The sequence below is a fragment of the Danio rerio genome, chromosome 4 (assembly GCF_049306965.1).
Source record: "Danio rerio strain Tuebingen ecotype United States chromosome 4, GRCz12tu, whole genome shotgun sequence".
In the NCBI taxonomy this organism is placed as follows: Eukaryota; Metazoa; Chordata; class Actinopteri; order Cypriniformes; family Danionidae; genus Danio; species Danio rerio.
The window spans coordinates 36,722,624-36,748,575 of record NC_133179.1 but is presented as its reverse complement, the minus strand read 5'-3'; the positions used below and the strand labels follow the sequence as shown (position 1 = coordinate 36,748,575).

At 40.2% G+C, this 25,952-nt stretch overlaps 2 protein-coding genes across 6 annotated transcripts in view; one reads left to right on the top strand and one right to left on the bottom strand.

Moving 5' to 3' along the window:
• Nucleotides 1-300: 300 nt before the first annotated feature.
• LOC100331054 (uncharacterized) lies at nt 301-5,836 on the top strand. 2 transcript variants are annotated; one of them, XM_068220171.2, is made up of 3 exons: nt 301-451; nt 1,663-1,812; nt 3,518-5,836. In XM_068220171.2, exons 2-3 carry the CDS (start codon nt 1,728-1,730, stop codon nt 4,846-4,848), a joined length of 1,416 nt encoding a protein of 471 aa, XP_068076272.2. In that variant the 5' UTR covers nt 301-451; nt 1,663-1,727; the 3' UTR covers nt 4,849-5,836. The 2 variants fall into 2 exon arrangements, with proteins under 2 accessions (XP_068076272.2, XP_073803686.1); XM_073947585.1 differs by lacking the exon at nt 301-451 and adding an exon at nt 1,051-1,083.
• Nucleotides 5,837-10,728: 4,892 nt separating this feature from the next.
• The window catches only part of si:dkey-165e24.1, a 56,445-nt gene continuing 41,221 nt past the window's right edge, over nt 10,729-25,952 (bottom strand). For 2 of the 4 annotated variants that reach the window (XM_073947381.1, XM_017355656.3), the window contains exons 8-12: nt 22,035-22,208; nt 20,919-21,092; nt 19,445-19,618; nt 12,932-12,978; nt 10,729-12,428 (exon numbers count right to left, since the gene is read on the bottom strand). In XM_073947381.1, coding sequence (XP_073803482.1) covers nt 11,884-12,428; nt 12,932-12,978; nt 19,445-19,618; nt 20,919-21,092; nt 22,035-22,208 — 1,114 coding nt within the window. In that variant the 3' untranslated portion in view covers nt 10,729-11,883. The remainder of the gene's footprint in view (nt 12,429-12,931; nt 12,979-19,444; nt 19,619-20,918; nt 21,093-22,034; nt 22,209-25,952) is intronic. The other 2 variants (XM_073947384.1, XM_073947383.1) reach the window with 1 other exon arrangement.

Here is a 25,952-nt window from a genome sequence, read left to right as displayed (position 1 = left end):
TGCAGCAGCCAAAATAAAAACGCTTCAATCAATAGTATTATAAAACAACAGCAACAAAACAAATAGTGATGGCTAAAGTCAACTCATTTTCCCAATACATCATTATTTCTATGTAAAACTATGACTTGTAAAGCTGCTGGACTTCCCATCCCCCACTGTATGTGTCTTGAGTCTTCACTGCTCATTTGCGTCTTTATACCAGAATTAAAGGGGGCCAATTGAGTCTTATCCAATCACATTCCAGATCCAGTAGCTCAGCAGGGTGATATCTTTATATTCTGAGTTCCTAAGAGAATCTTCATTGGCTTATTTCGCCAAGTAAAGAGAACAACTTTGGAGGACAAACTACTATTGTAGATTCCTACATTGGGATTATTACCAACAACAACCTACAAAGAAAAACCCACTGAGGCCATTTTTTCATCCCACTTCTTCATTGAAGACTGAAAAGGTGAGTTGCACATTCTGAATTTACACTCAAATAATATCTGAATGATAACATTATAAAATGTAAAATCTAAACATGCGTGGATGTCACATGATGTTCAACGCTGTCTTAAGTTCTTCAGTCATTTTTAAAAGCTTCTTTTTTGTTCATGGGAACTTTTTTGTTTATTTGGTTATAAATATTGTTTTTATCCTGACAAATGGACTGTAGCCCAAATAAGCTACAACATATTATATAGGTTGGAACCTGGCTGGCAATTTTGGAGAATTTGATGTTTTCCCATTCAAACATACAAAGAGGTGGTAACACCAGTGAATGCAAGTGAATGTGGATTAAAGCTATGGATGAAGAAATGCAATCGTTTAAAGAAAATGCAACCACTTACCAACCTACCTGAAGGCAAAGATCTAGTGGTTGTAAATAGATTTATTCAATTGACATAAATAGTGATGGTCTTACAAATACAAAACAGAAAGCAGATAAAGTAAAAAGTGGAAAACAAGGGAGAAATGTATCAATAAGTCATGACTAAGAGTAAGTGAGGGAAAAAGCTTTAAAAAAGACTTTTATTTTGGCGTGGTGGTGTGACATCATAAGGCTGCGCCACTCCAGTACTATGATTCAACTGGAGAAAGGTTTGTTTTAAAGCTTTTACACAGATGTAAACCGACTGGTTTAAATTTCAGGTTGTTCCTTTCATGCTAAATGTACCTGCTGTTGAAAATATTATTTTAACCCTTTATACAACGAAGTACTATTTTACTCACAGTAAGGTCTATTGTTTGAATAAGATAGGATAAACTTTATTTGTCCACAAGAGTAAATTCTTGTCTCCTGCAAAAGAGTGCTACAACGTTGCTGTAAGCAGACATTAAAATAAATAAAACAAACAAAATAATTAACATTTGTTAAAGTTTGAATAAAGCAACAGTAAAGAGTGTAATAAGTGTTTTAATGAAGGTTTAATTTATTAAATAGCATAATGTAATTGTATTCGAAGTAAACATCACTATATATAAGAAATGAAGTACTGGTCTTAATCTTCTCTTTTGTGGCTATTGTTTTTTGCTCAGACTTACCTGATTTATTTTTGTTAATCACTCTTATATAAAGAAACTGTTGAAGCAAGTGCTGAAGTGAAGTTATTTTGTTTTTGTTAATTGTTTTATTCATTTTAAACAGGACATTTTTATTGTTTTGTTAATTTTAAACAGGATAAAGTGTCCAAACACAGAGAAAAACTCCTGCTGAAGCGACTGATCTCCACACTGTTATAAAGATGGTGTTTATTAAAGAGGAGACTGAAGATGTGAAGATTGAAGAAACATTCACAGTCAAACAGGAAGATCTGCAGGAACAAACAGGTTGGTTTTCATTCTCAAAATCCATCTTGAAGCCCTGAGTGTGCTGCCTAGTTCTCCTAAATGCACATAAGCACTCAATGAAAAGACAGGAATGAGTTTCTTTCATCACTTGTTTTCATGTCTTTTGTCATTATTTTATGTATTATTAGTCTCCCATTTTCTCTACCTTCTTAAGTTTATTGCTTTTCTTGTTCTCTTACTGTTTGTAAAGCGTCCTTGGGCACTGGCGCTATATAAAGTAAATAAAAACAAAAAATTAAAAAGTTTAACTGAGCTGAAGATATTTGACCTACAGTATTCTCATAGAAGATATCTGCTATTACAGTGATAGTGTTGGCTTAGTACTTTCCATTTGCATATGACACGTTGATCACAATTCCCTTTTTCATCAATTTCTTTATGGGTTTAAACTTGTTTTTAGTAGTTGTTACTAGTTCTCACAGATATGATCTATGTAATACCCGCAGGGTCTTAAAATGTCCTAAATTCAAAAACCTAAAATTTGAGGCCTTAAGAAGTCTTAAATTTACGGAAATACTGTGTTGTAGGTCTTAAATCTTTTTAAACAAGTCTTTATTTTCCTTTGTTCATGTTTTGTTACCCAACCTGGCCAAAACCCACACAATCACCAACAATCCATCTCAATAAAACTTTAAACTTTTCATTCAAAAAGATCATTTTAACTCTATTTATCATAATAGTTTAATTATTTTTGTGCTTCATTTGTTCAAACGTGCTCCATGTATTTACTGCTGAGGACATCGACCTGGACAGATTGTTGTGCATAGATTTAGTTTATTATAGTTTTCAAAACTTTTATTCATTTGTTTTTTATTTTAAAGAAAGTTTATTTTGGAAAAAAGTGTGTGGATCCTAGTCGAGCTCTCTTGTTTTTACACAATATTTAAGATTTTTTGCTAAGAAATATCTAAAATATTTTAACATTATTATTTATTTTTATTTAGGTCTAACTAATTGCACATTGTGATTGACTATGGGATAAAAGGGTGGAGTTAGAGAATTATGCCACACACTGAGGAAGGCTTCGTGCCGAAACGTCTGTTTGTCCGTTATCACCCGTACAATGTAAGAAAAAGTAAAAATAAAAACAGTACGAAGCAATTGAGTGCGAATCATTACCTTCTTTTGAATAATAGCAACGATAAGATTAACGCACCAAACCAAATATGTAACTAAAAAAAACACACAAGCGTGCAGGACAAACTTCAGTAACTCTAAACATGTATTTCCATTTAAAGCCACAGGCACAAAAAGAGCTTGGTTTTCCTCTGACCCCTAAATTAAATATTCTACAAGGTGTATGATCTGATTTTGAGCTGAAACCTCAGACACATTCTGGGAACACCATAGACTTATTTTACATCTTGTAAAAAATGGGTAATTGTAGGAACCATTTAAAGGAATAGTTGATGTAGAAATGAAAATAGCCTCACCATTTACTCTTCCTTGAGTGGTTTTAAACCTTTATGAGTTTCTTAATCCTGTTGAACACAAATAAGATATTAAAAAAAAGAAAGAAAAAAAAACACTGGCTTACTGTGTTCCACAATAAAGGAAATGTTTAAAACTACCTTAATGGAGAGTAAATGGTAAGGTTATTTTCATTTGTGGGTGAAACATCCATTTCTTGCTTATCGCTTTGAGCCTTCATACTAAAGTTAACTCTTTTTTTTTTTTTTTTTAGATCTGATGGTGCTGAAAGAAGAGACTCATGGACAGAATGAAGTAGATGAGAAACAGCAGTTTGAGAAACCCCAAGAAATAATGACTGATGAAAAACCCACACTGACTAAAAAGACTTCATCACACGGAAGACCTCGGAAATCCAAATCTGGGTGTAATTTCAGCTGTAAACAGTGTAGAAACAGTTTCAGTCAGAAGTCAAAGCTTGATGTTCACATGAGAGTTCACAGTAGGGAGCAACCTTACACCTGCGAACAGTGTGGAAAGAGTTTTGGTCAAATACAAGGCTTTAAAGCCCACATGAGAATTCACACTGGAGAGAGGAAGTTCACATGCCAAGAATGTGGAAAAAGCTTCCGTCATGCAAGAAACCTGGCAGCGCACATGAGAACTCACACTGGAGAGAGGAAGTTCACATGCCAAAAGTGTGGAAAAAGCTTTTATCATGCTGGACACTTTGCAGCACACATGAGAATTCACACTGGGGAGAAGCCTTTCAGCTGTAAACAGTGTGGAAAGAGTTTCTGTCAAAAGCCAAACCTTGATGTTCACATGAGGGTTCACACAGGGGAGAAACCTTACACCTGCGAACAGTGTGGAAAGAGTTTTAGTCAAATACAAAACTTTAAAATCCACATGAGAATTCACACTGGAGAGAGGCCATACACATGTCAACAGTGTGGAAAAAGCTTTTATCATGCTGGACACTTTGCAGAACACATGAGAACTCATACTGGAGAGAAGTCTTTCAGCTGTAAACAGTGTGGAAAGAGTTTCAGTAAAAAGCCGAACCTGATTGCTCACATGAGAGCTCACACTAGGGAGAAACCTTACACCTGCGAACAGTGTGGAAAGAGTTTAGGTAAAAAACAAGACCTTTACATCCACATGAGGATTCACACTGGAGAGAAACCTTACACATGCACAGAGTGTGGTAGAAGTTTTCCACATAAAAACACACTCAAACACCACATGAGGATTCACACTGGAGAGAAACCTTACACATGCACAGAGTGTGGTAAAAGTTTTGCACTTAAAAGCACACTCAAACACCACATGAGAACTCACACTGGAGAGAAGCCCTTTACATGTGCTCAGTGTGGAAAGAGTTTCACAACCAAAACTAGCCTCAAGAACCACATGAATGGTCATACTGGAACCATATTGTTTACATGTGATCAGTGTGGAAAGAGTCTCACACGCAAAGACTCCATTAAGCAACACATGGAGACTCACTCAGGAAAGGATCGTTTTAAATGCAGTGAATGTGGAAAGGGCTTTAAGTGTAAAAGAAGCCTCAGCGCTCACCTAAAGCTTCACAATGGGGAGTAGAGTCCTCAACATTAAGGCCTTGTCCACACAAACACAGGTATATTCAAAACGGCAGCTTTTTCACGTAGTTTGGCTGTTCATTCAAGTGAAGTTTATTTATAAACTACTTTCAAGAGGATCACATGCTTATGATTGTCCTCTTAACTCAGTTATCTTCGTCTTGAAGAATCCCCCTCCCACCCTTACTCCCCCTCCTTTCTAGATTGAGCAACACGGCAGCCAATGATTAGCCAGTGGTTAGCACTGTTGCCTCACAGTAAGAATGTTAGAGTTTGCTCATTCTCCCTGTGCTCGCGTGGGTTTCCCCTGGGTTCCCTGGTTTTCTCCCACAGTCCAAAAATACACAACCTAAGTAAACTGGACATTAAATTGGCACCATAGTCGAGCTCTTAGTAAGCCTTATATCTCCCTTTAGCCGACCCTATATCTGTCATTAGAATAGAAAGAAGCCTGAGGAGTTCATCAAGATCTACCTGAGCTCACACTCCCCTCTCGTCCTGCTAACGGGAGGGAGCTTAGGGCTCGAGGATCTTTTGAGCTTAGGTCTCTTCCGGGATAGCATGCCAAACAAGTGTGAACTCTTGAATACATATTAAGTTACTGATAATAAAACCCTTTGAACACCTGAAAATTTAACCTCAACTGAAGAGGGCTGAAGATTTTGCCAGCTGTTTTGTAGTGTAGATCAGGGGTCACAGCCCAGTACCAGGTTGTGAGAGTTGCTATCGGGCTGCAAGAAGGCACAATAATTCTGTATGTTGATCGATTGTATTGGCTTGTTTCATATGCAACCAATTGACCTACAGGAACTCAAGAGATGTGACCCAACCAAAGCAGTTGGGTAATCTCCAGGGGGGTTTCATCCTTTGTTATAAATTAGAGTCTCACAGACTGTATTTTGGTTTAAGTTACTTGAAGACAGACAAGTTAACATCACTGCTGATGAACTGCACAATTAATTCTCTTCAATAAAGTCTTCTGCCCGTAAGAACTTTGGTCAGCTTACTTATTTGATGTATTAGAGTCATCTATACATTTGCGAGCCACCAAAGAACGCTTAAGCCAAATACAGCAAAATCTGACAATGTGCTTCAACTTATTATGAACTAACAACCATATTTGTGCAGGGTTCCACACAATTCTTTCATGTTGTCACAACACAAATTAAGTTAACTTAACACTTTTAACAAATTTATGTGGATTAAATATTAAGGCCCGATCCCAATTCTATTTTTGAACCCCTACCCCTTACAACTGAGGGTTAAGTTGAAGGGCTTCAAATTTTACCCCTAAGAATTGGGACAGCACTACAGTACCTGCACACGTCATCATATGTCCTCGCGATTTCTAGCTTCATATGAGATCAGACGATCGCGACTGCTGTACTTATTTCAGTTGTTATTTTTGGGTATTTATCTTCAGGAAATCACTGAAGGTATATGTTATCATAATGATCTAATGCGGCAATAGGATCGTAACAGTACTGTGCATTTAACACAGTGGTCATACTCATCAATGTAAACACACAACAGCATTAACATTATAGCAGACACTGTAAAAAGCTCATTGACAGCTACTAGACTTTTCTGACAGGGTATTCCAGTGTCATCGAGTGTCAGAAATTTGTGGAACTACTGTACAGGAGTTATGATTAGGGATTAGAGCCGCACAATTAATGGTAAAAAGATTGCGATCTCGATTCTACCCCCTTGACGATCTTAATCCAACATTTCTATGATTCTGTCAATCAAATTTTCAAGTTAATGAGAGAAGAAAAGGCGGCCGCACAAGTTTTTTCATTGTTTCACATTCGTTGCTCAGTGACATAGACACCTCCAAATGATGTTGAAAGAGTCACATACTGTATTTATAAGGTATAATTCACCTGAAAATGTCATTTTTGTCTTCATATAATGATGTATTCGCGGCCTGGAAATCACATGTAACGTGAGCTGCTGACCGTGAGAGCACGCTCTACATAATGATAGACGCGCGCGCATCTACTTTAGTGAACAGAACTTGCAAATGTTGAAGTAGCAGGTAGTACAGTTGTACATAATATTCAGTTTGTGGCACAAAGTGAACATTTGGGAGCCGCGCACGAAGTATGAACGAGCACTTAGAAGTCAAAATGAAACCGAAAGTGTGCACTTCATTTAAATGATCATATCTCATTTTAGAGTTATGATTACGACAAGCATTTGATATGATTTTTTCTTTCATAGCGAACAGGGTTGTGCATGAAAATAAATGTTTACAGTGTCAGTTAGCCTATTGTGGAATATAATCTGATAATGACAAATGTCTGATGTTACTAGTGAATAAAACTGTCAAATAATGTCGTCAATGACAGATAGCAAGCATAATCAAATCAAATAGAACACAAGTGACACAAACAACAGAGATAGGTTCCACGTGCAGGTTTAATCAGTGGTCAGGCAAGCAATGGTCAATACAGGTGCAAACAGACATACAAGGGAAGTCCAGAATTGTAGTCAAAGGATCAGGCGAGTGGTCAGAAGGCAGGCGGGCTAACAAGGCTTGGGTCAAAACACAGGAAAACAAGACTAGGAAACACATTGTAGTGTTACTTTACAGTTAACAAGACTCGGCAATGTGAATGAGTGAGTGTGTTGCTTAAATAGTGTGGGCAATAGCCGCGTTTCCACTATCGCGCCTAAAGCGAGCGAGCCAGGGCGAGCCAAGGCCAGTGGCATTTCCACTGTCACTTCCGGGGCCTAATCGGGCCAAAGCGGGGCTTTCTTGGGGCCAGCGGCCGGCCTTTTTCGGCCCGCCGAATACCTTGGGCCAAGGAGGGCCAGCCGGGGCTTCGGGGCGGAGTGAAAGGAGAGGCGGGCACCGTTTTCCGATCGATAAATAAGGGAAAGAAAACATCTGGAACAAATTATAGGCTGGGTCTTTTTTTTTTTTTTTGCATATGATCGCTCTTATGTTTTTTTTTTTAAATGTAAGGCTGTTGCATAAAATGATCTTTCTTTGCTGCATCTTTGATGTTTCAATAACGCATAATAACCTTTACACAGCTGGCAGTAAAGGTTTTTAAGAGGTTTTGTCAAGTTTACTAAGTGTGTTTTTGCGCGTTTAGATGCCTGTGTATATGTGTGAGACAGAGGAAGAGCGCTCCATTCATAGCTCTGTTGATGCCCCGAGCTGCTTTTTTCTTTTCTTTTGATTGTTTTAATTTATTTTGGAGATAATACACTATTAAAACGTAAATGAATAATAGTAATAGGTAAAACGAAAATGGCCAGATAAACCGCAGTATAGACAAAGCTGCTCCCTCATGCGGCGGTCTCTCTCCGTGGGGGAAAGCCGAGTTCTGCCTAATTGCATAGGTTTTGCACTGAATTGAGATACCTGTGATGTGGGGGTAGGTGCTGGAGTGGGAACCCCGAAGGAGGGCTTGGGGTGGTTAAAATATCTCTCCCTCAGTCGATTGTCCAAACGGATGGCTTGCTCCATGAGGTTCTCGAGATCCAGAGATGGTTCCCGGGTAGCCTGTTCATCCTGGATTGTCTCAGATAACCCATTTTGAAAACAGACCATGAGGGCTTCATTGTTCCAACCACTTCCAGCTGCCATTGTTCTAAATTTTATGGCATATTCTGCCACACTGCCAGTATCTTGTCGTAGCGTTAGGAGTCTTTTTGAGGCTTGCCGACCACTGATGGGGTGATCGAACACCCGTTTGAATTCTTGTTCAAACGCCTTGTAACTTGAACAGAAGGGTGCCTTCGCCTTCCAGACCGCAGTGGCCCAGGAGAGGGCCTTACCAGATAACAGGGTGATGACATATGCAGTACGAGCACGGTCTGAGGGGAAAGATGAAGGCTGCAGTTCAAAAAAGTTAGCTAAAAATGTTAGAAAGCCATCACAAGCACTGGGGTCACCTGAGAAATGTTGTGGTGGTGGTAGGCGAGGTTCCATCATAGGGGAGATTACTCGGGACTCTGGCAGAGGTATTGAAGCAGCAGCAGGAGCTGGGGTTGAATCAACATGGACCTTGTCAAAGAGTTGACAAACAGAAGCCATAAGATCTGCAAGTAACTGAGAGTGTTGAACCATTAAAGTTTCTTGTTGGGCAAAGGCATCCTCATGGCGTTGAATTGTGGACTCATACTGAGCCACAGTGGCTAGAAGCTCCTGGGAACCTCGAGTCTCTGGGTTCATGTTAGGCTCGGTTATTCTGTCAGGCTCAGGGATCAAACCCAGGTTCCTGCCGTGTGAGTGTGGACTCCTTACCACTAAGCCACTGGTAGTTGAAGAACCCAGCAATGAGACACTATCAGATTCCTTGAGGAGTTTTATTAGCAACAAAAAACAATCTTCAAATGGAAGATGAAAAACAGTTAACAAAAACAGGAAACTTCAGGTTTCAAAAGGTACATCAAGTCAGACAGGCAAAAACTTCTGAACAGAAAAATTCCAAAAAACTCCAAGGAATATTAGTTACAAGAGAACTAGCTTAAATAACAAGAAGGAAGAACTCACTGTAGGCGACAGGCATGGGTCAACAATAACCGAGCAAAGAACAGAGGAAAAAAAGGGTTACTTTTATACAAACAACTAAACAAGGAACATGTAAAACTGATCTCTGTGATTACAGGTAACCAGAAAAAGAAAAGTTGAAATGGCTACATCTAGTGGCGAATAAAAAACATTACATGAAAAATTAACCAAAAACCCTGACAGGGCCCCCCCTTCTAGGAACGGCTCCTGACGTTCTTGCCGAGTGATTTCATCTTAAGAGCGTGAAAGTCTCGAATGAGTCTCGGATCTAAAATGTCCTTGGCAAGGACCCAGGAATGCTCCTCAGGGCCATAGCCTTCCCAGTCCACGAGATACTGTCGAGTTTTGCGTACTTTACGGGTGTCCAGTATCCGGCGGACTGTAAAGACTGCTTGGCCTCCAACAAAACGAGGAGGGGGAGGTTTACCTGTCACAAAGAAAGGAGAAGACAAAACTGGTTTTAGTAAAGACACATGGAAGGTAGGGTTTATCTTTAAAGATTTTGGCAAGTATAATTTGTAGGTGACTGGGTTTACTTTCCTGGCGATCTTGAATGGACCAATAAACTTCTGGGATAGTTTCCTGGAGTCAACCCGTAGGGGAATGTTCCTGGTGGAAAGCCAGACTCTTTGGTCCGGACGCACGCTTGTGGTCAGTAAGAACTTGGAATGGGTGTTTCGCCCCCTCGAGCCAGTGTCTCTATTCCCCGAGAGCCAGTTTCACGGCTAACAACTCCCTATCTCCCACATGGTAATTTCTCTCAGTAGGGGTTAGACAGTGAGAGAGAAAAGCACATGGATGAAGCCTTTTATCTTCACCCCTTTGCGTTAGCACTGCTCCAATGCCCACCTCAGAGGCATCAGCCTCCACAGTGAAGGGTTCATCAGCATTGGGGATAAGAAGGATAGGTGCTGAAGTGAACCGCTTCTTAAGAATCTTGAATGCCTCTTCAGCTTCAGGTCCCCACCGAAACCCGATCATGTTCCCCTTGAATGCTGTCAAGTTTTCATTTGAGTAAATAATTGTGGATAATATGACATTATATACATTAAGGTGTCGTTAATGATAATTCATAACAGTAAATGAATCTTGCAGAGCATTTATTAATCCTAGTTAATGACTCCTAATGAATGAGAGTGATCAGACATTTTCTGAAGCATTATTAATCCACAGTTGTGCTTGTGAACATCAGTTAATGCACTGAGAGTCAACAAGAACTAAAAGAGAACAACTTTACTGTCATCAACTAACATGAACAGATCAATAAATACTGGAATAAATGTGTTTTTATTGTTCAGTTCAAGTCAAATCATGAAGAAGAAGAAGATCAGAAGAGCAGAAACAAACGTCACACTTCATTTCTCCTTTATTCATTGATCTGCTGGATTTCTCTACAGTGGATTCAAGATTTGACAGAGATTCAGACAGGATTCAGACATTTCCATGTTCATCATCACATTCTAATATCAGCAGTGGATTTGACATTGACTTTTATTATTTGTGCTCAAGATTAGAGAAAAAATATAAAGCTATATGCATGAATGACCTGTTCTTAATACATATCACCATCGTGAAATGATGAATACACCTCCTCTGCACCACCATCTCTCAGGATCTGCAGTGGGACATTCACATAGACTCTATCGTGAAGAAAGCCCAACAGAGACTGTACTTCCTTCATCAGCTGAGGAAGTTAAATCTGCCACAGGAGCTGCTCGTACAGTTCTACTCAGCTGTCATCCAATCCATCCTCTGCACTTCCATCACCGTCTGGTTCGGCTCAGCTGCCAAAAGTGACCTCCGTAGACTACAGCGAATAGTCTGGACTGCTGAACGAATCACTGGCACTACTTTTCCTACACTTCAAGTACTGTACTCTTCCAGAGTGAGTAAAAGGGCTTGTAAAATCACTCTGGACACCTCGCACCCAGCACACTACCTGTTGGAACTGTTACCGTCTGGTCGGCACTTTAAAGCACCAGGCACAAAAACAGCCAGACACAGAAAAAGTTTCTTTCCTCAGGCCATCTACCTCATGAACAGTTAAATATTACTCTGCTGTGCAGTAAATATGTGCAATACTTTCTCATATGCACTTGTACACAGCACCATATAACAATATACAATGCAATACTTTCTACATTTGCATTTGTACACATCACCGTATAACCTGTATATTTATAACAAATTTGTACATACAACTCAACACCTAGATTTCTGGACTAACTGCATCTCTGTTTAATGTTTATCATCTGTTTTTTTCTTTCTCATATGTATTTTGTGTTGTTACTTTATGCACACTGGAATCTTCTGTAACAAATTCCTTGTGCATGTGAAGCACACTTGGCAATAAAACTGATTCTGAAAGACACTTAAAAAAATGTAGCTTTTTTGTGCAATAATAAAGTAATTGCTGTGGCAATATAATAAAAAACTACATTTTAAATGAAGACTGCACACACACACACACCTGCAGAGGTTTCTGGGTAAATCTCTTGTCAGTCTTCAGCTCAGTTTCACTGATGATCCAGAATAAAACCCAAACCCAGGGCAGAGCGGCTCAGTGAATGTGGTCTGGACTGAGTGGATGAGGCTCATTGTGTCTTTATAGATGTTGTAGAAGATCAGAGTTCCTGCACTGTGATCCACAAACACTCCTATTCTCCTGCTGAGCGGCTTCACTGGGACATGAGTGTGTGTGTTATTGTGTCTGAATGTGAATCTGGAGGATAAGCAGAGCAAACTCCAGGACTGAGCATTACATCCAAACTCACACGCATCACCTCTCTTCCTCCTGATGCTCTTATATGACACTGATATAAACACACCATGATCTCCACTCCAGTCAATCTCCCAGTAACAGCGTCCACACACACTCTCTCTGCACAACACCTGAAACACAGGATCAAATCTGTCTGGATGATAAGGATAGCGCCGATCCTTCCTCATTATCCTCAGGTCCTCTCTCACATGCTTCACCTTTCTGTTCTCCTTAGACAGTTTGAGTTGAGTGTTTGCTGTGTTTGGATCCAGTGTGAGGAAACAGACATCTGAACACAAGAACACACACATTTATAACCACAGCTCTGTGTGTGTGTGTGTGTGTGTGAGAGAGAGAGAGCGTGTGTGTGTGTGTGTGTGTGAGAGAGAGAGAGCGTGTGTGTGTGTGTGTGTGTGTATGTGTGTGTGAGAAAGTGTGTGTGTGTTTGTATGAGAGAGAGAGAGAGCATGTGTATGTGTGTGTGTGTGTATGAGAGAGCGTGTGTGTGTGTGAATGTGAGAGAAAGCGTGTGTGTGTTTGTGTGTGAGAGAGAGAGAGAGAGCGTGTGTGCATGTGTGTGTGAGAAAGAGAGTATGTGTGTGAGAGAGCAAGTGTGTGTGTGTGTGTGTGTGTGTGTGTGTGTGAGAGAGAGAGAGCGCGCGTGTGTGTGTGAGAGCGCGTGTGTGTGTGAATGTGAGAGAGAGCGTGTGTGTGTGTGAGAGAGCGTGTGTTGTGTGTATGTGAGAGAGAGAGGGAGCGTATGTGTGTGTGTGTGTGTGTGTGTAGTCCTACATTTGCGTGGTCCTGCGGTAATCCTCATGTCTCCTACATGATCCAGACTGTAAACACACAGATACACATTCAATCAGTACACAAACATCAGCTTATAGCACACACACACACACACACACACACACACACACACACACACACACACACACACAGTCCTTTAGTCAGTACACAAACATCAGCTTATAACACACACACACACACACAGTCCTTTAGTCAGTACACAAACATCAGCTTATAGCACACACACACACACACACACACACACACACACAGTCCTTTAGTCAGTACACAAACATCAGCTTATAGCACACACACACACTAATTCTGCAGATTGAGTCCAATAAGACATGTGGATTGTGATTGGCTGATCAACAATAGATGATATCAGTGCATTAATCAGTGCACTCACAACATGAGTGTGTGTGGAGCTGTCACATCTTAGACAGAGATTGGTCAGGCAAGCAACGGTCAACTCAGGAGCAAACTGATGTATATGAGCAACCCAGGGTCATGGTAATGCTCACTATTGAAGCTGATAGTGGTGTATGTCGAATATAGGTGCAAATCACAAAAAAACAAATAAATATTGCTACCCACAAATCAGGTAATCAGCTAGACCTTATTTACACACGACACTGCTTCGCTGATCAAACAATAGTAACTCCACTACAAATATCGGATCATTTCCTTCTGTCTCTCAACATCCACATTACTCCTGAGCCGCCACACACTCCAACACTGGTTACCTTTCGCAGAAACCTATGATCTCTCTCACCCAATAGACTATCCACCATTGTTTCAGACTCTCTTCCTCCATCTTGCAAACTCTCTGCACTTGATTCGAACAGTGCCACTGATACACTCTGCTCCACACTAGCATCATGTCTAGACCAATTATGTCCTCTTGCATCCAGGCCAGCCCGTGCCAGTCCTCCTGCATCCTGGCTCTCGGATGCTCTCCGTGAGCATCGCTCAAAACTTCGAGCTGCAGAAAGAATTTGGCGGAAAACTAAAAATCCTGCACAGCTCTTAACATACCAAACTCTTCTGTCTTCTTTCTCAGCTGAGGTTACTTCGGCAAAGCAGACGTATTACCGTCTGAAAATCAACAATGCCACTAATCCTCGCATACTTTTTAAAACATTTTCCTCCCTCCTCTATCCTCCTCCTCCACCCGCATCCTCCACACTTACTACTGATGACTTTGCTACATTCTTCTGCACCAAAACTGCAAAAATCAGTGCTCAATTTGCTGCACCTACAACAAACACGCAAGGTACACCACCAACACCACACACACTCACCTCTTTTTCTCAGCTCTCTGAGTCTGAGGTGTCCAAACTGGTGCTATCTAGCCATGCAACCACCTGTCCACTCGATCCCATTCCCTCTCATCTCTTCCAAGCCATCTCTCCTGCAGTCATACCAACACTGACTCACATAATTAACACATCTCTTGACTCTGGTTTATTCCCCACTTCATTTAAGCAGGCTAGGGTAACCCCACTGCTAAAGAAACATAACCTGGACCATACGCTACTTGAAAACTACAGACCAGTATCCCTGCTTCCATTCATGGCCAAGATTCTGGAGAAAGTAGTGTTCAATCAAGTCCTGGACTTTCTTACTCAAAACAATCTCATGGACAACAAGCAATCCGGCTTTAAGAAAGGCCACTCAACTGAGACTGCCCTGCTCTCGGTCGTGGAGGATCTCAGACTGGCTAAAGCAGACTCTAAATCATCAGTCCTCATTTTGCTGGACTTGTCAGCTGCTTTTGACACTGTCAACCACCAGATCCTGCTATCTACGGTTGAGTCACTGGGCGTTGCGGGCACTGTTATACAATGGTTCAGATCTTACCTCTCTGACAGGTCATTCAGGGTGTCTTGGAGGGGAGAGGTGTCCAACCTACAGCATCTAAACACTGGGGTACCTCAAGGCTCTGTTCTTGGGCCACTTCTCTTCTCCATCTACACATCATCTCTAGGACCAGTCATCCAGAGACATGGATTCTCCTACCACTGCTATGCTGATGATACCCAGCTATACCTCTCTTTTCATCCTGATGATCCCTCGGTTCCAGCTCACATCTCAGCCTGCCTGTTGGATATTTCACACTGGATGAAAGATCATCATCTTCAGCTGAACCTCGCAAAAACGGAAATGCTTGTAGTTTCTGCCAACTCGACTCTACACCATAACTTTTCAATCTAGATGGACGGGGCAACCATTACTGCATCCAAAATGGTGAAAAGCCTTGGAGTAACGATTAATGACCAACTAAACTTCTCTGACCACATCTCTAGAACTGCTCGATCGTGCAGATTCACACTCTATAACATCAGAAAGATCCGACCCTTCTTATCTGAACATGCAGCTCAACTCCTTGTTCAAGCTCTTGTTCTCTCCAAACTGGATTACTGTAACTCTCTACTAGCTGGGCTTCTAGCTAACTCTATCAAGCCTCTTCAACTGCTCCAGAATGCAGCAGCACGAGTGGTCTTCAATGAACCTAAACGAGCACATGTCACTCCGCTGCTACTCCGTTTGCACTGGCTGCCAGTTGCTGCTCGCATCAAATTCAAAGCTCTGATGTTTGCCTACAAAGTGACTTCTGGCCTTGCTCCTTCTTATCTGCTCTCGCTTCTGCAGATCTATGTGCCCTCCAGAAACTTGCGTTCTGTGAATGAACGTCGCCTCGTGGATCAATCCCAAAGGGGGAAGAAATCACTTTCGCGAACGCTCACGCTCAATCTGCCCAGTTGGTGGAATGAACTCCCTAACTGCATCAGAACAGCAGAGTCACTCGCTACTTTCAAGAAACGACTAAAAACTCAACTATTTAGTCTCCACTACACTTCCTAATCTGTAATTGCCTCTCTGAATATCACACTAACTGTACAAAAAAAAAAAAATACTAATACTACTAATACTTCCCTTCTTAGACTTTACAGACCTGAAACTTGCTTATAGCACTTATTTATTGTTGCTCTTGGTTGTGTAAATTGCTTCCTTGTCCTCATTTGTAAGTCGCTTTGGATAAAAGCGTCTGCTAAATGACTAAATGTAAATGTAAATGCAAATAAAAATCTCTATCAGGAAAGAGTTAGAAGTATTCAGTGTTACGACAGTGACAGGATTTGTCAAGCTCACGTTTCCTCTTTAATATTAATTCACCATCAAGGACCACAGTACACCCATTGCTTGAGAAACTTTATTACGAGTTGTCTGAGAGAAGTAGGTAATAGTTATTAAGATTGAGAAGAGAAGTATGGATGAACGTTGAACCGGCTGATCAGGGAGTCTCGTCCGGGGATACTCAGAGTGGGGCCTTTGTCTCGTTGGTTAAAGTGGAACCTTTAGAAGACCCCCAAGAATTTTAAGAGCTGATGTGGGCTTAAACTTAACGAAGGTCGTTGAGGTTGTGTCGCATATATAAGTGATATGCTTCTGATGACCATCTGCCTAGAACTCTGATGGTTTCATCTGAGATGCCTGATATAGCTGCAGTAGTGGCTGCTCCGATCCAAAAAGAGTGTATGGAGTAGTGTTTTGGAGATATACCGGATTTGGGCACGGTTCGAATAGCATAGTGTGAGTACGCCCTGAGAGTGAGCAGGACAGTGGACTGAGGAAGCAGGGGGCATGGACAAAGTGGGAGAGTAGCCAACAAGGTAAGATCACCTGGAAAAACATCATGCAGGCAATCTTCCATCACATCGGATTCCTTATCCAGACTCATACCAAGTCCAGTCAACCTTCACATGTGGGGCAAGAATTAGACTCCAGCATGCCAATTATGCTCTGGTAGGAGATCATTACAACACCTATTGAGTGGCTGTCCACTGGAAGAAGGGCGCTACTGTTGGCGGCATGACCAAGTACTGAAGGCGGTGGCAGAAAGCATTTGCAATGCCATAATTTCTGGTAGGTTCCATCTAGACTCCAAAAGGAGGACTGACTTTGTGAAAGCTGGGGAGGAACCCTGCCAACTGCAACGGACAAGGTCAGGCCTCCTCCACTGTTGCAAGTTGACCTGGGGAAGCAGTTAAATTTCCTACAGCACATAGTTACAACACTCCCACCAGACATAATTAGCATTTCTGAGGAAACAAGACAGCTGATTTTGCTTGAACTCAAAGAGCCCAGGGAAGAGCAGATGGAAGAGGTAAATGGAAGGCAAAGCTCAAAGTACTCAGAGCTAGTACAGAAGGAAAGGGGGCTGGAAGACCCAGTGTGAGCCTATAGAGGTGGGCTATAGAGGGTTTGCAGGGTGTTCACTCTGTCAATCTTCAACCAATTAGGCCTAGCAGTACCAAATAAGATGAAGACAGTTAAGTCTGTTTGCCAAGCTGCAGAGAAAGCCACAATGTGGCTATGGATAAAGAGGGCTGATCTGTGAGTTATGATACTGGGACGCAAGCTGTGGAGGTGATGATGGTGTAGATGATGGAGGAGGACGTGTAGATCAGAGAAGTATTGGATACAAGTAGAATTAAAGAGCCCATATTATACATGAAATAGGGTCATATCTTGGTTGTAAGTGTCTCCAACAACAGTCTAATATGCATGCAAGGACAAAAAACACTTTCATGGTCTTATAATCTGCATTTATTTTTACCTAATTATCCCAGCAACTCCTGTATGAATCGTCCAGTGATTCATTTGTTCCCAAACCCCTCCTTAGCGCGAAGCTAATCTGCGCTGATTGGACCGATGACAGTCTGTCGCGATTGGTCGACTGCCTTCAGTCAGAGAGTGAAATGCCCAATAGCTAATCAGCAATATAGAAAGTAATCACAGTTCATACACGCTCGATAGTGTAGGCGTGGACTTTAGCTGCCACACACACACCTCCGGACGACAAAGCTCCCGCTTCCGCCCGCACCCGCCAGGTTTAGCCTGAACCCGACCGCTCCCGCTTATATGAAGAATTTGTTGTCCCGGTGCCCGACCCGCCCCGTTTTCTGCCTGCCGCGCTCGATCCCGCTAAAGAGCTGGGGAGAACAAAACCAAAAATCACCCAGCTATACAGTCCAGACAGCCAAGCTGTCTGTATAAACACACACACAGCACCAAACACACACACACAGACAAAGTTCTCTCTCTCTCTCTCATACACGCGCGTGTGTACTAACACACACACGCACAAGCACCAAGCAGACACACAAGCAAAGCTCTCTCTCTCTCTTTCTCATTCGCATAGCAATATTCGTGATATTGCTAGACAGCCCGCTCCCGTCCCAAATTAAACCCGTTACCGACCGCTCCCGCGATTTAGTCGGAAATGTATTCCCGCGCCGCAGAAATCTCGCGGACAGCCACGGGAATGCAGACCTCTACCACGGAGCTCCGTAAACAAAGCAGCAGGCGTCGCGTTTTTAACGTGACTTTGCACGCAATAAGAGAATATAGCCAGTTAACCTGATACAGTACACGCGGTTACAAGTAACAAATCACAACTAAATACATTTGCAAGCTAGAGTCAACGAGGCAACAACTTTAATCGCACGTACTTACACTTGAGAGATGGAGGAAGAAACCCATCCTGACGTCCATCAATAAGTTACTCTTTACTGATCCTTCCTTTAACAAACGCTGATGAAGTATTCTTTGTAGCATGTAGTTTCCAGAAGTTTCCAGTAGTTTCCAACTGCTTGGCTATAATGCTGATGTTTCATCTTTGGGTAGACCCTCGATAATATCCATCTGCAGTGTGACTTCAATCGACCAGCATGTTTGTGTGCGTGTGTTTGTGTGCGTGTGTTTGTGGGTGTGTGTGTGTGTCTGGGTTTCTGCGTCAGAGGGCGGGGCCTCAGGTTTGAAATCTCCCGGGTTTGCGCGTGCACATGAATAACTTGGTTTCGATCGTACGTCATGGCGAAACACCTAATGACTCGGTATCAAGGCGACTTGTTTGAAGCACTATGAGTCAACTCTTTTATAGATGAATCAACCGTTTTAAACACTGTACACTAACAGATTTAAGCCTTAGCTGGATACTTCACTTCACTTAGAGCTGTGCTACACACTACATGGAGGGGAATTTTCAAAAACCCATAATATGGGCTCTTAAGAAAGCCAGGATTTCAGAAAATGTGCAGTTTGACCGGGTTTAGGAACCACCGTCAATTTTCACTCACTTTGGGAAGCACTGATCAAGTAAACACTAAAAAGAATACAAAAATGTGGCACAATGCCTGCTCCAAACCTCACACACAAACACATTGTTGACCTGATAGTGTACGGTTCTTCAGAAGAAATGTAAGGAAGAAGTTTCACTGCTCAACTGAAATGCTGAAACTGTACAGTGTTAATATGAGATATAATATCCCGGTTAATGTGAGAACTGCCCCAGTGCACTGACATTTTTAACAGGTTTGGATTAATATCTGAAGACGAAAAGAGAAGAGGAGTAAAGTAGGCTACAAGGTGTCTGTTTTCAAAATTCTAGTGTCTTTCAAAAACCCATTCAGTGTAAAAGCACAAGGCCAGTGATGCTCCACATACTTGAGTGTGTCCAGTGTGTAGTTTGGACACTGCCATTTTTCAGAGAGCAGCTTGACTCCTGAATCTCCTGGATGATTGTAGCTCAGATCCAGCTCTCTCAGGTGTGAGGGGTTTGAAGTCAGAGCTGAAGACAGAAAACCACAGCCTTCCTCTGTCACCATACAGCCAGACAATCTACAAACACAGCAATAGTCCACATCACACAGTTGGACAATCACACATCTCTTTGCGTTGTGAAGATGCTGACTGCTGTTTCTGCTCATGTCAACAGCAGTGATGAACACACACATCCTGATTAGCTCTCCTTATTGATCACATCAGCAAACACACTCACACACTCAACAAGGACTCGACATTATCTGTAGAAGTGTACAGAGCAAAGACATTGTTCATAATACACCACATCAAGCTGTAAAGTCTGCTGTGAGGAGGAAGAAGACACACTTGAGCTCAGAAGATCATCTAGTAATGTAACATGTAATGTTTAAGAAGTAATGTAATGTATTATATTACTGTCTAACGTGTAATTGAATATGAGCTTATTTTCATTAGTTGTATCTATTTTACATTGTGGAATATGTTGTAAATAAACTAAAACAATCACAAACTCATTCTCTTGCTTTCACACATATAGATCGATTATTTTGTTGTGAAACCGGGATTAAAATTGTTACAATGTTTATTGTTGTTCTCTGTGCAGTTCCCTTTCACACGGCAAAGTTTCTAAATGGACCAAAATAGTAAAAAAAAAGGTCACTTGCGAGTAAACTCTCCTTACACTGGTCAGAGTTTCAGAAGTTATTTTTCAGAGTCCCACAGATTCTGCTCAGCTGTCATATGTTCTTATTTTAATTTATGATGATGAGCGCCTCATTTCAGATTTTAAGGGTTGTAAAAATTGATTTATTGAATTAATAATCAACCAATTATGCATTAAAAACTTAAATTATAATAATAAATGAAGCGAGACTGCACTCAGATCATGGAGCAGATCAATGTTGATCTTTCTATTGAGGTATCAGTGAATAAATGAACAAAACAACAGGCCAGTCACAGACAAGCATATCAGACAAGAATGTCAATGTCCATTTTAGATACATGGTGGATTTAGCCATTTTCTGAACAAGCACGCTCAACCAATGGCTTTGCTTCATAGGTGAAACAGCATACAGTATATTGCTGAACTCGATTGAGACCAATGTCCAAGTTCCAGTCTGAATATTAACAAGTCAGAGAAAATTCTTCAGTTAGATAATAAGAGTGACTTTCATATGTTTTTAAGGAACTGCAGAATGCACAAATATCAGAGCAGGTCAAAACCTCACCAGGACCCAAACCACCCCTCAGACTTCACACCTCTACATTTTTGTTTCTTCTTCTGCCAATACACTGAGTTGGGAAAAGGGCTTCCATATTTGTTAATCCAATATTTAACTATCTTTCTGTTGTTGCTGTTGGGTGGAGAATCATTTACCTCAGTGTGTCCAGTTTACAGTGTTCACTCTTCAGTCCATCAGAGAGCTTCTTCACTCCTGAATCCTGCAGGTCATTGTTACTCAGGTCCAGCTCTCTCAGCACACAGTTTGAAGATTGTAGAACTGAAGACAAACTCTCACAGCACTGAACAGTGAGATTACATGTGGCCAATCTGACAAAGAAGAACACAGATTATGTTAACAGAGTGACTTTTAGTCATTCATCAAATGCAAAAAATAAATAAATAAATGAATATAAATATCAATCACACTGCAAAAAAATGCTTTTCTTCCTTAGACTTTTTGTCTTGTTTTTAGTCCAAATATCTAAAGTCTTAAATCAAGAAGAATTTTCTAGACAAACAAAACACATTGTCTTGTTTTCAGAAATAATATGCCAATATTAAGTGAGTTTTTCCTTAAAACAAGCAAAATGATCTCTTGTCAAAAGAAAAAACAAGATTATTTTGCTTATTCCTTTGGCAGATCATTAAAACAGACAGTTGATGTTTTTTTTTTTTTATTCATTTTTCTCAGAATAATTTAGAGAAACTTTTAGAGTTTTTTGTTTTTTTTGTTTGTTTGTTTGTTTTAAATGTAAGATTTAGTTTAAGTGACATCGATATTTAAGAGGTATGTGGTCCACAGTGAGTTTACTCAATTGGCAATGCAGGGCTCTACATGTGGGTATGGGAATCTTTTTATTCCAGAAGGCCAAATTCAGTTAGAATTAAACCTAAAGTATGCTAAAGCAGTTGCAATGATTTAGTAAAAATAGAGCAGATCTCTTAGGTTTAAAAATTTGATAAATTGTGAAAATGACACACATGCACAGTATCATCAGCTCATCGATTATCAAGTCGGACACATGTAGAAATAAAAATTGTACTGGTGGTCCAAAAGCCACTGCAACTGATTCTGTGGTGCTTACTGGAGACGTGAACCATTTCAAATGATTCAGTTCAATTTGATAAACTAGTTTGAATGGTTTACTTGTAAGATCATGTTTAAATGAAATAATTCCATGTGAATCAGCCATTACTAAAACAAAACAAGCAAAAACAAAAACAAAACAAAAAAACTGTTAATCATTCAACTAGAGGTTAAACTCAGACCTTAGTGTGTCCAGTTTACAGTGTTGACTCTTCAGTCCATCAGAGAGAAGCTTCACTCCTGAATCCTGCAGGTCATTGTTACTCAGGTCCAGCTCTCTCAGCACACAGTTTGAGGATTGTAGAATTGAAGACAAACTCTTACAGGACTGAACAGTGAGATTACAGCTCTGTAGCCTGTGTAGAGGACAAACACAATATTTATGCGGTCATCTAGGGCCTCATGTGTTGACAATGCGCACTCACTAAAACTAAGAAATGCACAATTTAGTGTTTTTGTCCATTGGTGACTCTCAGAGGCAATGAAGTGTAGTTGCATTAAACAATAAATTATAAAGTGTAATGACCACCACATGTGAGAAACATTGCAATTAATCAGTAATTGATAAAACATTACACATCACTGCAACGTTCTATTGGAATTTCATATCAATTATGTTATCTAGTAAAAATGTGTGTGCAAATAAAACCTATTGCAATGGCAGCACTGGTCTAGAGCAGGGGTCACCAAACTTGTTCCTGGAGGTTCGGTGTCCTGCAGATTTTAGGTCCAACCCTAATCAAACACACCTGAACAAGCTAATCAAGGTCTTACTAGGTATAAACACCCAGGCAGGTGTGTTGAGACAAGTTGGAGCTAAACCCTGCAGGGCACCAAATCTCCAGAAACGAGATTGTTGACTCCTGGCCTAAAGGGTATTGCCCTTATTAATCTTGTTCAGCATGTCTGTCAGGAATACAAAGTTTCCAGTTGATAAATTCAATGTGAAGCGATAATTATTTTTCCTAATGTAATTACGGTGATCGGCCACACACACATTGCTATATAGGCACTACCTGAAGAAGAATTCATTTACATATGTGAATTAGAAGCATTTACGTTAGATAAATGTGCAGATAATATGTGATGTACAAATATGCATTTAACAATTATGGCCCAGGCAAGGCAGTCTGGATGAGCGTACGATTTTACCTACGAACAATTTTAGCGTACCCAATTCCACTATAGCACAAGTGTTTAGACTGTTGGGGAAACCTAAGCACCCAAAGGAAACCCACGCCAACATGAGGAGAACATGCAGACTCCACACAGAAATGCCAACTGTCCTAGCCGAGGATTGAACCAGTGACCTTCTTGCTGTGAGGTAACAGCGCTATCCACTGTGCCACCATGTCACCCTCTTTTATATTTCTCTATCATTAAAATTACAAACCACTAAATAACAAATCTTTAATTTAAAAAATAAAAATCAGTTTAGTGATGAAATATTTAGCATATGGAAACTATTTGATTTGTACATGTCAGGGTTGGTGAGGGGAAAGGAGCAAGGACTCAAGTGCAGGAAAAATGGGAATTTATTAAATAATAAAAATAAAATAAAATGCAAAATAAACTACCCCGAGGGGAAAAACATTAATAAACCAAATACATACAAAAACAAACTGGACTGGGCAGGCTGGCAAGGATCAGGATTGGAACCACGACAGGACTTCAAATGACGAAATGTGATGAGGAACTGGCACAGGACAGCAAATGTGAGGGGTTTATAAACTGTAGAAAATTAACACACAAACAGGTGAACACAATTAACTAATAATGGGTTAACAAGGAGGGTGGGACAAGACAATAGACGGGAGAGCGCATGACACAGAGAGACAACACAAGCCATGTGTTCAAATGATCTGTGTTTTCCTAAGTGGGCCTTGATGGATAGGATAAACATTAACTAGTAACTGTTACCCAGATTTGGGAAATTATTAATGACTTAAGATATAGATAGAGCATTTATAAGTTTTAAGTGAGAGTCTTTAATGTGTGGTGACAGTTAAGAGATTAAAGCAGAGTAAGGTATGCAAATGATCTGTGTTTTCCTAATTGGGCCTTGATGGATAGGATAAACATTAACTAGTAACTGTTACCCAGATTTGGGAAATTAATAATGATGTAAGAAATTCATAGAGCATTTATAAGTTTTAAGAGAGAGTCCTTAATGTGTGGTAACAGTTAAGAGATTAAAGCAGATTAAAATAGAGAGATGCGCGCTAAGACCTACGATACTGCTTTGTTAAAGGAGATGAACAAAGGGCTGCATGGGTAGGCAAGAAAACCTGTGGTTACCGCTCTAAGGTTAGAGGCTGCTCGGACAGGTCACTCAAGAGGAGTGTAGTGTAGTGTATTTATTTAATTGAAGTGTTTGTGTATTTGCTGCTTCAGATTGTGGCAAAATAGTCCACATTGGTGGGCAGAGAAGACTGCCTTCCTCCTCCTTGAATGAAATGAGGATGGGGGGATGCAGCTCCTGTTACACTGAGTGGAGGAAAGGAGTGAATGAGAAGAGGAAAAGTAACAAGATTAGAGGTGTGAATGTGTTAAAAAGTTTGTTTTCAAAAAAGAGTAGGTTAAAATAATGATTATAGTATATTATAATATAAAAGGAGGGCTGCATATGTGTGGTGTGATTTAAAGAGCAAGAAGAAAAGTGATTGATGCAGTTTAAGAGAAGAGATTATGATAGAAAGAAAGGAGTCTCCTAAATTAAAACTAATGGAACATGTGCATTTGAAAGACACAGAGTAAAAAGCAGAAGAATAAACATTTTTCTGAAATTATCTTTGTGTTTTAAGTTTGAATATGTTAAAAAAGAACAATAGGCAGAGTGGACTCTTTACATAAATTCTTTACATAGCAACTGGTAAAAGACAGTCTGCTCCAGGATGGGGGTAAGGGAGAGATTTATGGTGTCCATGTGTGAACAATAGATTGCCTATTTACAGCACTAGGGAAACAGAGAAAAGGAGAGTTAATGAGAGGAGATCAAACTATAGATAAAATAATGACATAGACTTTAACATAATTGTGGATAGAATATAAGTTATTACTGAATAGATATTCATAGTGAATAGAGATTGTTTCATCTTTCTCAAAGTCAGCTATATCATCTATTTGTAGTAAAGTACAGTGATTCAGATGAAAATCATAGAAGCTAGGTAAATGTTAAAGTATGTGTTAGAGTGAGTTAAAAAATAAATTTTAAAGTTTATGCAGTAAGAAGCTAAATTGATAAGTATGCATTGCACTTCAAAAATGAAAAATGCTTTTAGTAAATAAATAGGTGAATTTAATTAATAATATGAACCCTGAGCTATAGCAGTAATGATTTTGAACAGTTATACCAGATATTGGGCCACCATGTAATACTACTGAATTAAAACAAGTATGGAAAAACATATATGGAAATAAAAAATGCAATACTAAAATACGTGGCAGAGAAAATAAAAGATAAGATAATGACAAATGGTAAACAGAAGAAACATTTAATGCAAGCAGTGAGAAAATAGAAACTGAGTATAGAAAATGTTAGGGAAATTAAAATTCGATGTAAAAATGACTGGTTAGTAGAGAAACACTAGCATAGATGAGGAGAAATGTAAAGTAAAGCATAATATGGAGCTAAAGAAATTAATTAGAATAACAATAAAGAAATAGAAAATTAAACATATTTACATATGATAAAATGATTGTGAATTAGAGAAAATAAACTGTTAAAACCGTAAGGGGAGAAAATAGATTAGAGGAGTCTCCATTTGATGGAAAAAAAAATGGGAAAGAAGGAAAGACTTTTATAGGTCATAAGCTAAATTCCATATATTAATAAGAGGACATAGGGATGGACTTTGGGGGACTGTGGTCTCTGACCTACCAGACATCTCTGAGTGCACTGGCAAATGGAAAAGGTGTTTGAAAAACACAATGGACAAACTGTTGGCTGTGGACATTTGTGAAAGCAGTGAGGCAGGCACTGCATGCCCAGGAATTACTGAGGACTGGAAAGGCTACTTATGTTCAGAGACATTAAAAAGAGGCAAACAAGCTAATGATGAACTGATCAAAGAGAAAAAGCGCTCCACCAGAACTTTACA

What these genes read in the sequence shown, in the direction of transcription:
- LOC100331054 (XM_068220171.2), top strand. Translation starts at nt 1,728, where the DNA reads ATGGTGTTTATTAAAGAGGAGACTGAAGATGTGAAGATTGAAGAAACA. An exon ending in AGATCTGCAGGAACAAACAG is followed by an intron (nt 1,813 to 3,517) that starts GTTGGTTTTCAT and finishes TTTTTTTTTTAG; the next exon opens with ATCTGATGGTGCTGAAAGAA.